The 15,953-nt window shown below is 34.2% G+C and overlaps 1 protein-coding gene across 1 annotated transcript; it reads left to right on the forward strand.

Moving 5' to 3' along the window:
- The first annotated feature begins 2,588 nt into the window (after window positions 1-2,588).
- Window positions 2,589-9,921, forward strand: LOC116110125 (DNA-directed RNA polymerase II subunit RPB2). Its single transcript, XM_031396354.1, has 25 exons — window positions 2,589-2,864; window positions 3,097-3,318; window positions 3,397-3,687; window positions 3,842-4,039; window positions 4,628-4,692; window positions 4,795-4,881; window positions 4,957-5,077; window positions 5,184-5,228; window positions 5,305-5,442; window positions 5,537-5,609; window positions 5,798-5,874; window positions 5,971-6,078; window positions 6,163-6,279; window positions 6,923-7,078; window positions 7,169-7,273; window positions 7,391-7,516; window positions 7,602-7,679; window positions 7,780-7,875; window positions 7,955-8,070; window positions 8,168-8,237; window positions 8,318-8,371; window positions 8,473-8,616; window positions 8,825-9,124; window positions 9,226-9,648; window positions 9,742-9,921. Exons 1-25 carry the CDS (start codon window positions 2,616-2,618, stop codon window positions 9,862-9,864), a joined length of 3,582 nt encoding a protein of 1,193 aa, XP_031252214.1. The 5' UTR covers window positions 2,589-2,615; the 3' UTR covers window positions 9,865-9,921.
- The last annotated feature ends 6,032 nt before the right edge of the window (window positions 9,922-15,953 follow it).

Raw genomic sequence — 15,953 nt, forward strand, 5'->3', positions numbered from 1 at the left:
AGGTTTTTAACCCTCCCAAACACTTAGATTAGAAAAGCCCAAATTTAAAGTCAAAATTGGAAACCCTAGGTTAAGGGAAAAAACAACTGTGAAAACAGTTAAACCCTAGATTGCTACAAGGTTCGTAACTTGGATCTCACAACCTAGAATAGGACCTAGGTGCTCGAAAACAAGGCTCTGATACCAATTGTTGTAAAATGTAATCCAAAACAGTACAAACATGCAGTAACCAAAAATGCAGCAACCACCAATATTGAGTACAGTAATAATGATTAAGCAAAAATAAAGAAGAGCAAAGAGAGAGATAACACCAGATATATAGTGGTTCGGTAATCTTAACGATTACCTACATCCATTTTTCAGAGTAAGAAAGAAAAGTTTCACTATGAGTTTGAGAAACCTTACAGAAGAATCGGCTCACCCCTTTACACAGGCACAAACCCGATACAAAACCCTCTAATTTTACACTCGTATACCCAGATGCTCTCACCACTCATACCACATCAAATAGGCAGAAATCAGTATCAATTTATACAGCAAAAGAAAGACTAAACAATAAGAACAGCTAACACCTACCATCACCATTGATTCCATGGACGAACCTCGGATTTCCAGCACAGCACCTCTAACTGATTTCTCTCTCTGTTAACCAAGAGAGAATGGAGAGCAGTGGGCTGCGCATAAGACCTAAAACAGATTAGGTCATTCGAAGATAGCAAAAGACTGAACTGCCCTCACGCCTTAACAATTTACATTGACCAGCCATACTACAAGTTGACTTCCATGTGTGTCATCAAGTGCCACATCACAACATTATTATTATTATTTGACAATGATGTTGTGTGGGTATGAGGAAGGTAGGGAGGTGTGGATATGGTAAGGGGAAAGTTGTAAAATAGCATGGAAGATGTTCGATGAAATGCTTGAATGATTTTTTTGTTTGGTTTGTGTAATCATGGTGGCTATGAGTGGCTTTTTGGTGGGTTTGGTGTTTTAGAGGAATAATGCTAGGGCGGAAAGGGTGTTCCATGGCTTATACAGGGAAGGAGGGAGATGAGGGTTCTGGGCATAGAAGGGTAGTTGCATGAACCTCATGTGAATTTGAATTCGTTTTAAACGATTTGTTGAATTTAATTTGATAGTGTTAAATTTATGGTTGAAAGATTAATTTGTTGGATGGTGGATCACTTTGATCAACGGTGTGGGTTTTAGGGACTTGTTGGGTGAGGAGAAAGGTATTAGTCATTTAACACTGCTATGTTAAAACTAACGAAAAACTGTTAACGACAGGGGGTTTCAAGTTAGTACTGATACTTTAGGGGATTTATTAACCCTAGGGGTTTTAAAGTCATTATTCCTTATTTATAATATTATGTTGTTTCAATAAAAATTATCCTTGAAAGCATTTGATAGCTTATATAAAAATTATTTTAAAGTAAAAAAAAAAAAAAAAAAAAAAAAAAGGCTGACAATTTTGTTTCTAATAAATTAAATAGTTAGAAAACATTTGTATGTAAAAGTATTTTTATTTAAAAAAAATAATTGTACATAATATTCTTTAGTGTCCATTTATAAAAATATCGTCTCTGTTTGTTACACTATTCTAAATCATTATTCTGTTGTCCTATTTGGATTAAAAAATAGGATATGTGTCTGTTTACTTATTGGGTCAATCCAATATGAAAATTAATCTAACTCAAATAAGATTTTGTATCTAAAAATGAAAAGAGGGCGAGACTTGTTTTTAGATTATCCAACTCTATTCAACTAAAAACATTTTTCTTTCTCTCATTCCTCTACCATTCTCTCTCTCATTTTTTTTTCTTTCCAGTCTAAAAATTAATCCACCGCCATTGTTGCTACTAGACGTTGCCACTTGCCAAAATGGTGCATGATCGACTAGATCTGGCTAGTCGTACACCGTTCAAGCGACTATAGGCTGTCGTCTGATGGCTGACTGTCCTCTTGGGTGGATGCGGTGCTTTAGTTATTTTTTAAACTTTTATTGTGAGTGTGTTTAGCTAAAATAACAAATGTAGGGGGTTAAAAAAATAATCTCAATATTTTAAAAAAATGTACCAAACAACTATTTCGTCTTAAAAACCTTTTTAAAAAATATATCAAACAACTATTCAACATTTTATCAAAATTTGATATACTTTTTAGATGTTTTATCAAACACATTTTCAGTATTTGATCCGATTCGATTTAATATAACCTAACTCAACTTAAAACACTTTTTTAGAATAATATTTTTCAAATAGTCACTAAAGAGGCTTTGTAGCTTATATTAAAAAAATGCTTTTATAGTTTCATGAGTGCCATCACGTAAAAGAGTAGTGGGCCTAGTGGGTTGTTTAGCAACAATCATTTTTAGGCCTAAATTACACCACCGGCCATCTCATTTTAACTCAGCCCACGGGCCCAAAATTGATGTGTATTTGCAACACTAGACCGCCTTTCCGATACACAAAATACTAAATCTGAATGACCCAAATATAAAAATTAGAAACCAGAGTCGTTCTCTTTAAACGCTCTTTTGCACCAAAACTGCAAAACCTCCATAACCGAACACTCTCTCCCTCTCTGCCCTAGGGTTTTTGTTTCCAATTAAGATGGATGGCGAAGAAGAGTTCGACCACGACCCACAGGAGGAGAATGAAGATGAAGATGAGATCACGCAGGAGGATGCGTGGGCTGTTATTTCAGCTTATTTCGAAGAGAAGGGTTTGGTTCGCCAACAACTCGATTCCTTCGATGAATTTATTCAGAACACTATGCAAGAAATTGTCGACGAATCGGCGGACATCGAGATTCGCCCCGAATCACAACATAACCCTGGCCACCAGTCTGATTTTGCTGAGGTCATTAAATTTCATTAAAAAATGCTTATATAGTTGTTAATTAATTTTTAGGGGTTTAGAGCTAGTTAGTTCAAGGTTTAAGGGAAAAAGAATAATTAATTTTCTGGAAGATACTGAGTTTAGGTTTAAGTAAATGTGTGGAAATGGAATTTTAGTAGCTTAGTAGGTTAATGTGATGAATTTTAAGTTGAAATGAAGTGTTTACATGAATACAATTGGGTTTTTCCTGCAGACCATCTATAAGATCAGCTTTGGACAGATATATTTGAGTAAGCCTATGATGACTGAATCCGATGGAGAAACAGCTACTTTGTTTCCCAAAGCTGCAAGATTGAGGAATCTGACGTACTCTGCCCCGTTGTATGTGGATGTCACTAAGAGAGTTATAAAGAAAGGGCATGATGGTGAAGAAGTCACCGAAACTCAAGATTTCACTAAAGTTTTCATTGGGAAGGTGTGTTATATGAACTATGTTGTTTAATGGATGAATTTTGTCTGAAAATTGACTTGTCTAGTGCTGGTACATTGTCAGGTTCCTATAATGCTTCGGTCAAGTTATTGCACATTATATCAGAACTCAGAGAAGGATTTGACAGAGCTTGGGGAGTGTCCTTATGATCAAGGTGGATATTTTATTATCAATGGTAGTGAAAAGGTTCTAATTGCTCAAGAGAAGATGAGCACCAATCATGTCTATGTGTTCAAAAAGAGGCAGCCTAACAAGTATGCCTATGTAGCGGAAGTTCGGTCTATGGCAGAGTCACAAAATAGACCGCCCAGCACTATGTTTGTGCGGATGCTTTCTCGGACTAGTGCTAAAGGGGTAATGAGAACAATTTTGTTCTTTTGATGTGCTTTTTTCGCAAGACTTGATTGATTAATTAATTAATTAATTTTTGTTTTAAAAGAGGTAATTACTTTTTACATGTTTTATGAGTGGCTGTCAGTTGACTTTGTTTCCATTGATATTATGTCAGGGCTCCTCTGGGCAGTATATTCGTGCTACACTTCCATACATTCGAACTGAAATTCCTATCATTATTGTATTCCGGGCTTTGGGGTACGTTGCTGACAAAGATATATTAGAGCACATATGCTATGACTTCTCCGATACTCAAATGATGGAGTTGCTCCGGCCTTCCCTGGAGGAAGCATTTGTCATTCAAAACCAACAGGTATCGTTTTTGCTAGAATGAAAATTTTCTTTAGTTGAGTGTGAGAAGTTATATCATTGCTTCGAGGTTCTTGTAATTACTGTAAGACAAGCCTTTCTCCCATGTTTCTCCCTTCATCCACTTTCTTCTATAATTTCTTGCACATATTAAAAATTCTCTTCTTGTTTCTTGGGTAATCCACTTTCAGTGTTCTGTGGTTGCATTTGATAAATTTAGGGTTTAGGTTTTCCTTTAAGAATCTAATCAGCTAAGGTCTCTTTTGCTGGATTTTTAAGTGAATACCATTTTTCCTTAATTGTACATTCAACACCGTATTTTTCTGACACTTTCAGTTCATTGTTCATGAAATGGTTTGGTATCTTCTTGTTTGTCCTTTAGTTTATATCTTATCAATTTATATACTTTGTAACATATTCCGTGTTTTTCTTTTATTAAACTTGTTGGGGTATATGTCATAATTATGTTGCTTGGTCTACTTGTAATTGTCTTTTTCATTGTCCCACTTACCTAAGGTCAATCTGCTCTTTGTTTGGTTATACAGCTGTTGAACTTGCTGACATTTTGAAATTACTCTCATGTATGCTGCAGGTTGCACTAGACTACATAGGGAAAAGAGGAGCGACTGTCGGTGTAACTAGGGAAAAGAGGATTAAGTATGTGCTGTCTTGGAAATTTTATGTGGGTTTTAAAAGTTCTAACTTCTTGTGAACTTTTGTAGGTCTTCATGATAAATTTTCTCTGAATTCTCCTTGCAGGTATGCCAAAGAGATCCTTCAAAAAGAAATGCTTCCTCATGTTGGTACAGGAGATTATTGTGAAACAAAGAAAGCTTATTATTTTGGGTAAGTTTGTATTTGCTTTTGTGGTTTTTTCTGATTTAGTTGTAGAGTTCCATAATTTGTTGTTGCTTCTTCCAGATATATTATTAATCGGCTTCTACTTTGTGCACTTGGCCGGAGGGCTGAAGATGATAGGGATCATTATGGCAACAAAAGGCTGGACCTTGCTGGTCCTTTACTTGGAGGCCTGTTCAGAATGGTTTGTTTTAGTTTTATGTGGTATTATTGGGATTTCCTTGTAATACGATGAGAAGTTTAATTTTCTTCATCTTTTTAAAGTTTGATTGTTGTTTGTATAAATGCAGCTATTTAGAAAGTTAACCAGGGATGTCAGAGGCTACGTCCAGAAGGTTCTTTTAAGTCAACCTTTTTATTTTTTAACCATTTTTTTGGCTTTTGTTCTTATAATGTTCATGCATGTTGTAGTGTGTTGATAACGGAAAGGATGTTAACCTGCAATTTGCTATCAAAGCAAAAACCATTACCAGTGGTCTGAAATACTCACTTGCAACTGGCAACTGGGGTCAAGCAAATGCAGCTGGTACAAGGGCTGGAGTGTCACAGGTTTGAGATGATATTCCTTTAAACATATAGTACCTGATGATTATCTTTTCTTCCGGTATTTTCCTTTTTGAATGATCATATGCATCCTTTTTAGGTGTTAAATCGTCTAACATATGCCTCTACGTTGTCGCATTTGCGAAGATTAAATTCTCCAATAGGGCGTGAAGGTAAATTACTTGCTTGTATGTATGGTCAATGATTTTCTTGGTACTGGAGACAGGGTTGTGTATAAATTAGCGTTCTTGCATTTTAGAGAGAATCTTTTCTCCTTTGCATCAGATTGTTGCTATTTCTTTCTTTCTTTTTCTTTTTTTTTTTTCCTTCCCTCTTTTTATGACAGAGTTTAATTTATCAGGAAAATTGGCCAAACCCAGGCAGTTGCACAATTCACAATGGGGAATGATGTGTCCAGCTGAAACACCTGAAGGACAAGTGAGTGTTTTACTCTGAATTCTGAGTTTAAGTTGTTCTAGTGACCTCTCTGTTTTTCACTGTGGTACTTACAATAGTAATTTGGATTTACTTCAGGCTTGTGGACTGGTAAAGAACCTCGCATTAATGGTTTACATTACAGTTGGATCGGCTGCCTATCCTATTTTGGAGTTTTTAGAAGAATGGGGAACTGAGAATTTTGAGGTTCATACTTTTGAGTTTTGTGGCACTGGATGGTGTTCCTTTATTCAAAATTTCTCGACTGTAGGAAATTTTTCTTGGTTGTAGGAAATTTCTCCAGCGGTTATTCCTCAAGCTACAAAAATTTTCGTAAATGGTTGCTGGGTTGGTATCCACCGTGATCCAGATATGTTGGTGAAAACATTGAGAAGATTAAGGAGACGGGTCAGTATACCATATTGGATATTTTTATGCAAGAAAAAATCATTGGTCAAACTGCAAAATTAATTGTTGAAGTCTACTAATTAGATCGATTCATATGAGCACATATAAAAAATAGAGTGATGTGATCTAGAATGCAAAAGTACTCTTCTGTCTCTAATCATTGGCAGTGTGATCTAGTAATTACATCAAAATTGTGATAAAGCTACTATTCTGTCTCTAATCATTACCTTTCTTTGTTTAGTGGAACATGTAATGCCCAAAGTAGTTATACTAATTAAATGGAGAATGAATTAGTTCTATACAACTCAACACACATCAGTGCATTTTGTATTCCTTTTAGTGTCTTAGCCGTAGCTTGACACATGAGGTTTGACATGTTCAGGTCTTTCAGGTTTATCACACAAGTATCTGTTAAAAACAGTTAGTTTTAATAGTTGGTGCCCTGGCATATAGGGGCTAAATATTTTCTTCATCCAGACATGTAGTGCCGAGATTGTTACATATAATTTACATAATTTTTTTGCTTGATTATTTATCATATGTGTTTTTATAGAGGTCCAAGAGCATTTTTTTTTTTAAGAATATGTTGGAAGGAATAACTGTGATATGTAACTTGAACTGGGATTTGTGCACACATGTGCAGGTTGATGTCAATACTGAAGTTGGGGTTGTTAGAGATATTCGTTTGAAAGAGTTGCGTATATATACTGACTATGGACGTTGCAGTCGTCCACTATTCATTGTGGAAAAACAAAGGCTTCTCATAAAGAAGCGAGACATTCATGCACTGCAGCAGAGGGTGAGAGAGCTAGAAGTTCTTATGTTTTTTCTTTACTGATCTGTTATCTTTACCTGTACTTACATCAAAGCTATCCTAAGTATCTTTCAGGAAACCCCAGAAGATGGTGGTTGGCATGATCTTGTAGCAAAGGGATTTATAGAATATATTGACACAGAAGAAGAAGAGACCACAATGATTTCTATGACCATTAATGTGAGTAACATAGTTTTAATTTGGGGAACCATATCTTGGTGCATTTTATTAACCAACTAGCTCATAAGGATGCCTTGAAGTTCTGAAGATGTTTAACTGCAACAAAACTATTTTCAGGATCTTGTACAAGCCAGAATTCATCCAGAAGAGGCCTATTCTGATACATACACACATTGTGAGATCCACCCATCCTTAATTTTGGGTGTTTGTGCTTCAATTATACCATTTCCTGATCATAATCAGGTAAATTTTGTCCAGCTTGGGGCTTTGTTTGATCAAGTGTGTTCATATTTTAATTCTGTCTCACTTTTTTTGTTGCTGCCTTTAGTCCCCTCGTAATACATATCAGTCTGCTATGGGTAAGCAAGCCATGGGAATCTATGTCACAAACTACCAATTTCGTATGGTATGATTTGGTTCCTTTTTTTGTGACTGTAAGTTTCTATCTTCACCATTTCATGGGTAATGGTCCATTTTGATTGATTATTTCTCTTTGTTTACCTCAGGATACTTTGGCCTATGTTCTCTATTATCCTCAAAAACCACTCGTTACTACACGAGCCATGGAACACCTCCACTTTAGGCAGCTTCCTGCTGGCATTGTGAGTATATTACTAAGTTTTTTATTTTTCATTTTTCTCCCCACCATAGCAACTTTATCATATTTATCTTTTTTGTTAGAATGCTATTGTTGCAATTGCTTGTTATTCTGGGTACAACCAAGAAGATTCTGTTATTATGAATCAATCATCCATTGATCGTGGGTTCTTTAGATCACTTTTCTTCCGTTCATATAGGTAAGCTTATTGCTAAGACCTTTATTTATCTCTATATATTTAATCCATTTTATCATAACTTGTTTTCTGTTTTTTCTTGGTTTTCACTTTTTAACAGAGATGAGGAGAAAAAGATGGGCACTCTTGTAAAAGAAGATTTTGGGCGTCCAGATAGATCTAATACCATGGTAAGGTCATAGTTTAGGATACTGCTTCCTATTCACTGCTAATGAAAATATTGGATGTTTATTGGAACTCATTTTTACAGGGCATGCGGCATGGTTCTTATGATAAATTGGATGATGATGGTCTTGCACCTCCTGTAAGTATTCAGTATTGTGTTATTCTTATGTTCTCTCTTTCTATACTGGAGAACTAATGAGAAAGATATTTTCCTGAAATTAATTTATTTTTGTTTCTTAGGGCACAAGAGTCTCTGGTGAGGATGTGATCATTGGAAAGACAACACCTATTGCTCAGGATGAAGCTCAGGGTCAGGCATCACGTTATACAAGACGTGATCATAGCATAAGCTTACGTCACAGTGAAACAGGGATAGTGGACCAAGTGAGCTTTAATTAAGTGCATACTATATTTAATTTTTGGTTTTATATAAGGTTGTTCCTGTATTTTCCATGATCTGGTTGATCAAAAAAATCTCTGTAATAGTACAACATTGTCTGAGGAAAGTTGCTGCCGTGATTGAAGTGTGTTCTTTATAAGGTTTGGTGCCCCAATTTGTTGTGTGCCTGACCATTTATCTTTTTTTTTGTAGGTTTTACTGACAACAAACGCAGATGGGTTGAGGTTTGTGAAAGTAAGGGTGCGATCAGTTCGAATACCCCAGATTGGAGACAAATTTAGCAGTAGGCATGGTCAGAAGGGAACAGTGGGCATGACTTATACACAAGAAGACATGCCATGGACAGTGGAAGGCATCACCCCTGATATCATTGTGAATCCACACGCTATTCCTTCTCGAATGACCATTGGTCAGCTGATCGAGTGTATTATGGGGAAGGTTGCGGCTCACATGGGAAAGGAAGGTGATGCCACACCTTTTACAGATGTCACCGTAAGTGTTAAACTCTCTTAATATTATTAATTTATTATGCTTCGTTTCAGATCAGTTTGAAAATTTTCCTGTCTTTTATTCTCATCTGATTTTGGTCTTAGGTTGACAATATCAGTAAAGCTCTTCACAAATGTGGATATCAAATGCGTGGGTTTGAGACAATGTATAATGGTCACACAGGCAGGCGGCTCACTGCTATGATATTCCTAGGCCCCACTTATTACCAAAGATTGAAGCACATGGTTGATGATAAGATACATTCTCGTGGGCGGGGACCTGTACAGATTCTGACAAGGCAGCCTGCTGAGGGACGGTCTCGTGATGGTGGCCTCAGGTTTGGTGAAATGGAACGAGATTGTATGATTGCTCATGGTGCCGCTCACTTTCTCAAGGAGAGGTTGTTCGACCAAAGTGATGCATATAGGGTCCATGTCTGTGAGAAATGTGGGTTGATAGCTATCGCAAATCTGAAGAAGAATTCTTTTGAGTGCAGAAGTTGCAAGAACAAAACTGACATTGTTCAGGTAAAATTCTTGGCCGTATTGTGTAATAATTCATAATGCCCAATGTTGCATGTCAATATTTCTTTAATGGACCAATAATAATTGTATTTGCAGGTTCACATTCCTTATGCATGTAAGTTGCTCTTCCAAGAGCTTATGGCCATGGCCATTGCACCAAGAATGCTGACGAAGGAGCCGCCAAAGACATCCAAAGACGTGAAGAAGAAAGGTGCTTGACAGGAAGATTTGCGATTCGAGATCCATGAAGGCTAATTTATGGGGTTTGGGCATATCCCATCTCACCTCAAACATAATTTCATCCATGTAGGCCATCTAGTGCTTAAATTAAAATCCAAACATAGTTTCATCCATGGAAAGCCTATCCCACTTCTGAAAATCTGACAAGGGAGGGGGTTGGAGATTTATATGTTTGGACCCCAACCCACCCTCATATACACCCATTGTAATGACTTGTATCATTATCAGTTTTAATTTCTGTTATCCTAATTATTTTTTTCACTTAATTATAATTAATTTTGTTGTTAATGGTTAAATACTTAAATCTTTAGCTTTTTTATTTATTTTAAACGATTAAAATTTTAACCAGAATTTTAATTTAACCAGTTACATTTAGTATTTATTTGATGAAAAAATAAAGAATGTGAAAGCGCTATTATCTCTTTTTGGATAAAAAAATCCAAGGTATTTTAATATTAATAAATCTAATTCTTTTATTTTCGGAAATTTTCATTATTATTATTCCAATTCTTCCATGAAGTGAAATGAAAAGTTCCTATGGGTGCATTCTGCACGTCGCATGGGCTGCAATTGAATATCTTGTATTGAATTCGAGTGAATTTGATAATATTATATTGGATTAAATTTAATGTTGCCGTGTACTCGTGTTTGGTGTAGTATTGAACTAAATATATAATTAATTAGACGGAAAGTCTGCACCGTGTGCAAGTATGTTTATTATATATTTTTTATATTATTGTTGATTTTTTTATGTTTTAAATATATATTTTCTGTGTTAAAGCTTATTTTATATTGAATTGATAATTAAAAAATCAATAAATAAAATATTACAAATTTAACTCAAATCATTATGATTTTTCTCAAATATGTCACTATTTGATATCTGCAACCAAAGTTTAAAATTTTTTCAAAAAAAGCAAAAAAATTGCATGATAACCCACTGAGTATTATTGATAAGTTTATAAATCAATCAGAGAAAGAGAAACCTTACTGAAAAATGTGAACTTTTAAGCAAGAGACTTGTAGAGCCAAAGGAAAAAACTAATTTTAATTGTTGAGAAAAAAAAATGAATTATTTTTATAATTATTATTTTGGAAATAAAAAAAAAATTAAGAATGTTGAGAAGAGAATTCACATAGAAATCAACAACAACTCCAACAGTATAATCTGAAGGCAAATTGAAGAAGCCATACAGATAAAGGTCGTGCGACACAAATCTATTTGCTGCAATTAGAATTGATCAACACATAGAGCAAAAAAAGCATTAGATGATAACATCCTAAAGAAAGACGATAATCGTAAAACCCACAAATCTCATAAATCAAACAACAAAATTGATCCAAAAATCAACAAAAAGAGATAGAATAAATGCAATTAAAACGACATACTAATATTTGTATTACTTTGTCATCACTAAAATTGAATTTGTTTTATGTGTGTGATGATAAAATGAATGGTTTGACAACATGTCTATAGTTATCTAAATTCATCATATAATATATCGAATTAAAACCTTATCTTTCTAGTTTCCAAAGATGCAAACCGCTCATCAATTGGATTTGTATTGAGTAATTTATAACAAATTTATTACTGACTGTTCAGTGAAAATTGAGAAACAAGGGAAACCGAAATATGTGTGATTATAAAAAAATGGTTCGACAGTAGGGCTACAATTATCCAAATTAAGTGTATAATATATCAAATTAAAGTATTATCTGTCTAGTTTTCAATTCCAGTCCAGAAACAAACACACATATCTAGCACAATAAAATCTTGTGTGTGATTCCTACTGTATTGAGTTCCACTCACAGGAAGCCAACAACGGAATTCATCTTACATCACTACCAAGGTAGTTTTCTAGGAGAACCCTTTTAATGCAACAGCCAAATACACCTCCTTGCACCACAGTCCACATCATCACCGATGCAAGAGAAGTCCGACTAGCAAAGTTAAGTAAATTTTAAATGAATAAGAATCCCCAATTTTTATGAAGAAATCAGCATTAACCATTCTATAAGGATGAAAGAAATTGCTGGAAAAAAAACAAGTATCAATTTATAAATTTCAACCAATATAACCAAAAAAGAGTAGACTATCAAATAATTAAAAACAATAAAAGGGGAGACGAATCATTTCAATGGTTAACTTACATTAAAAACTTTCTGTCAACCAACTTGAAGTATCCTATTTCATATGTCCTTGTAAGTGTGCCCTCCTATATCTAGAAAGGGATATGTGAAAAATTTAGATACAATGTTAAGAAATTTAGCACAACAACGAAGGGAGCTTTTAAAATTAGAAGCTTACTTTCTAGACTACTGTTCTGCAATAAGGAGTGAGCCACATGAGCAAAATAATTTAACAAATTAAAATTCTGTTGACAAATAATTTGACTCTAAATTGAGTAAACTTCTTTACAATCTAGCTACTTAAGTCCGCAACAGCCTAATTGGTGAGTCTATCTTGTTCCTCTAACCAACCCATCTCCTGCACTGTATTAAAAAATGAAAGACGGGTGCTTTACAAAGAAGGGAAAATCTATCATAGCCTAAGGCGATAAAAGAAGGCCCTCTTACAAACATTAAAAGAACAAATTATTGTAGAAGAAAAAGGCATATCATATCAAGTCTAGTGAGACAAGAGATCTTATACTTAGTTACTTGTAGATTTAAAAAGAAATGGATTAAATGTTATCATATAATTACTGAAATAGCCCTGAAAAGAAATGAGAGATATCTGGTGTGAATCTAATTATCAGTAAAAATTTAGCATTAAGACTAAATATTAAAACCAAGACTCTAGTTTGGTTCTCATAACATAAAGAAACTAGGCCACCTAATCTGTCATTAAAAATTAAAACATACTCAATTCAAGTCGGACTAAACCAGGTGCACAACAGCTAACTAGAATCAACATTCTAGGTCAGGAAAAATATATATCACTCCGAGGACTTTATGCCTTGGATTATATGATTGTACAACAGCCAAAGCCACCCACGGAGGAGTATTATTTATACTACCTTCATCGTAATCCTCTATGCATAGCGACAAAATGGTTGATATTTAGTGATAAAATGTTTAGGAGAGCAAGAAACTGGCACATAAAGCGCATAATGTCAAAATACATATTTTTAATTTCACTTCATCAAAAAAATAAGAGCAAATGTCTTATGGATATATATGAGTTGATGGACTCATGTGCTTCAAAATGAAGCTTAGCTTTCCCTAAAGAGACTCAAAAAATACTCTCAAAAGATAATAATTTATCAGTAGAAAGTTGGCTAATTCTAAGAATTTCAAACAAAATCCAAAGAGTTATAAAAGACCAATCAAAGTATCTTCATCAAATCAGGTTGTCTTACTCTCAATTTACCAAAAACAAGTGAATTTTTGTGACAGCTGACAAATACTTTGATATGACTTTGATTAGTAATAACATTTAAGTTCAGTCAATGTACAAGTCCGATCACTCCTTTGTTGAGATAAATAAGTATTTTGTCAACTTTTCTTGGAGGATCATCAAAAAAATAAGAGCAGATGTCTTATGAATATATATGAGTTGAAGGACTCATATACTTCAAAATGAAGCTTAGCTTTCCCTGAAGAGACTCAAAAAAATACTCTTAAAGATAATAATTTACCAACTAGAAGTCGGTTAATTCTAAGAATTTAAAACAAAATCCAAAATGTTATAAAAGACCAATCAGAGCATTTTCATCAAATCAGCAATAACTTGATGACTTTGACTAGCAATAACATTTCGTGAATTTTTGTATTTAAAGGAATCTCTATATCTGTGGGAACATGTTCGAGGTCCTCCTCCTTAACATTTTCATTCTGCCGCACATGACCAACCTCTTCTACAGTGTCCTCCTCACCACCCAAATCACCGCCTACTCTTGATTTTTCAACTATGAAATCAAAGCCCTCGTAGTTCAAATTAAAAGCAACATTCTCTTCGCCAGCTTCCTCGTTATCCCCTTCATTTGAACCAACTTCCAACGATTTATTTACAAAAGAAACCCTTAAAATCGACATCGAACCATTATCGCCCACATCAATTATATATAACTTCACACCTTCATCCGACTTTAATATAGTAGGAGGTACCTTATAATGTTCAGGAACTCTGCTTAAAACATACTTCACAACTATATCACTACATAAGCAACTCAAATCACCTCTTCTAATTATTTCATCAATCAACTCATCAAAACTAACATATGTGCTCATAGCAATTGGTATAACTTATTTGCTCTTCCCAATCCACTTCCAGCAACTTTCTTCCTCTACCCACTCACCAAAATATTCAATACCCAAAACAACTTGTCTCATGTCTAATAATAGCCAAGTACCTATAATACAAGAAAAAACTAATATTATTAATTGATGTATGAAGGGTTGAAAGATTTTAAAAAGCATCTGTAGAGTCGTTTGAGTGATCTGGTGTATCATATACCAGATCATTTAAGCGATATAATGGATCGCTTAAGCGATCTGGTATAAATAAGACTTATCGCTTAAGCGATCTTATGCCATTTACCTGATCGCTTAAACAATCTACTATCATACACCAGACTAATAGTAGATCGCTTAGGCGATCTTTTGCCATTTACCTGATCGCTTAAGCAATCTACTGTCATATACTAGACTTATAACAGATCGCTTAAGCGATCAACTGTCATATACTAGACTTATAGCAGATCGCTTAAGCGATCTTTTGCCATATACATGATCGCTTAAGCGATCTACGATCTACTGCATTATACCAGACATACCAGATCGCTTAAGCGATCCATCATATCTAGAACACTTTTTCAGTCATCTCCACCCACAATCGGTGCTACCACCCCCAGCTACCCACAATGCAAGAAAATATTCAACAAATTTCACTCATTTCAACTTGCATCACATCAAACACAACCCAACAACTAAATCAAAATCATAACCCAAACCCAATCTATCATTAAATCTTTGTAAATCGAAATATAAAATGGAAAGGGGAGATACACATACCTGGACGAAATGTCAGAAAGAGGAGGAGGAGGAGGATCTGTGGCAGAGAAGATGTTAATGGCGAAGGAAGTAGATAGTGTTATGGCGAGAACAAGAAGATATACATGAAGGAGGATGAAGAAGATGTACAGACAGAAGAAGATGTAGACGAAGAAGAAAATGTAGAAGAAGAAGAAGAAGAAGAAGATGTAGACGAAGCTTAGAAGAAACAACAACCATGGAAAGGATGCGTTAATGGCAGGAGGAAGAAGAAAAAGGTGTTTGGGTTTGTTTGCAAGAATTTTGGCTCTTTGGGGACATATTGTAATTTTTAAAAGATTACACAATACTTCATTAATCTTAATTAACCTTAATAAATAATAAGGTTATTTAGTTAACACTTTCAAACTATATGACATTTTAATTAAATTTGAACTTGATTTGGCCTTTTAATAAAATGTCCTTTCCATGACTTACCAACTTAAACAATATTTTTTTATATTCCTTCTTTTTATTAATAATAAAAAAAAAAAAATTTAACTAAAATACCAGTATTTTGATTTTGTCTCAAACTAAAATTACTTAAAGGTTTTATAAAATATCTAGCCTTTGTTTGTCTCATAATACAAATTTCAAAATGTTTGATTACAATAAAATTTGTTTTAAATAATTTTTTTTTTTGGTAATCGGAGTGTCCGGACCAGTTTGCACGCATCTTAATTAATTTTCGGGATCCATTGAACACCCTATAATTTTTAAATAATTATTGCGGACTATCTAGTTATGTCCTTTTTTTAAATGGCTAGCTTTAATAAATTTTTAATGTCTTAACTAAAATATAATTATTTCTAAAATTGATAAAGCAATATTTCAACATCTATTATTTATTTAATCATGTTTAAATTATTTCATTTATACTAATCTCATTTTTTATAATTATAATTTATAATTTAGCTATTTTATCTCTTTAAAAACACAATTATGATATGTTTTATTATTTTTAAATTCAACTAAATGTGTAACTTTGCTTGGGATAGTATAATTGTAAGTTGATTTGGTAGATTTGGATATTT

The sequence above is a fragment of the Pistacia vera genome, unplaced genomic scaffold (assembly GCF_008641045.1).
Source record: "Pistacia vera cultivar Batoury unplaced genomic scaffold, PisVer_v2 Contig598, whole genome shotgun sequence".
NCBI lineage: Eukaryota > Viridiplantae > Streptophyta > Magnoliopsida > Sapindales > Anacardiaceae > Pistacia > Pistacia vera.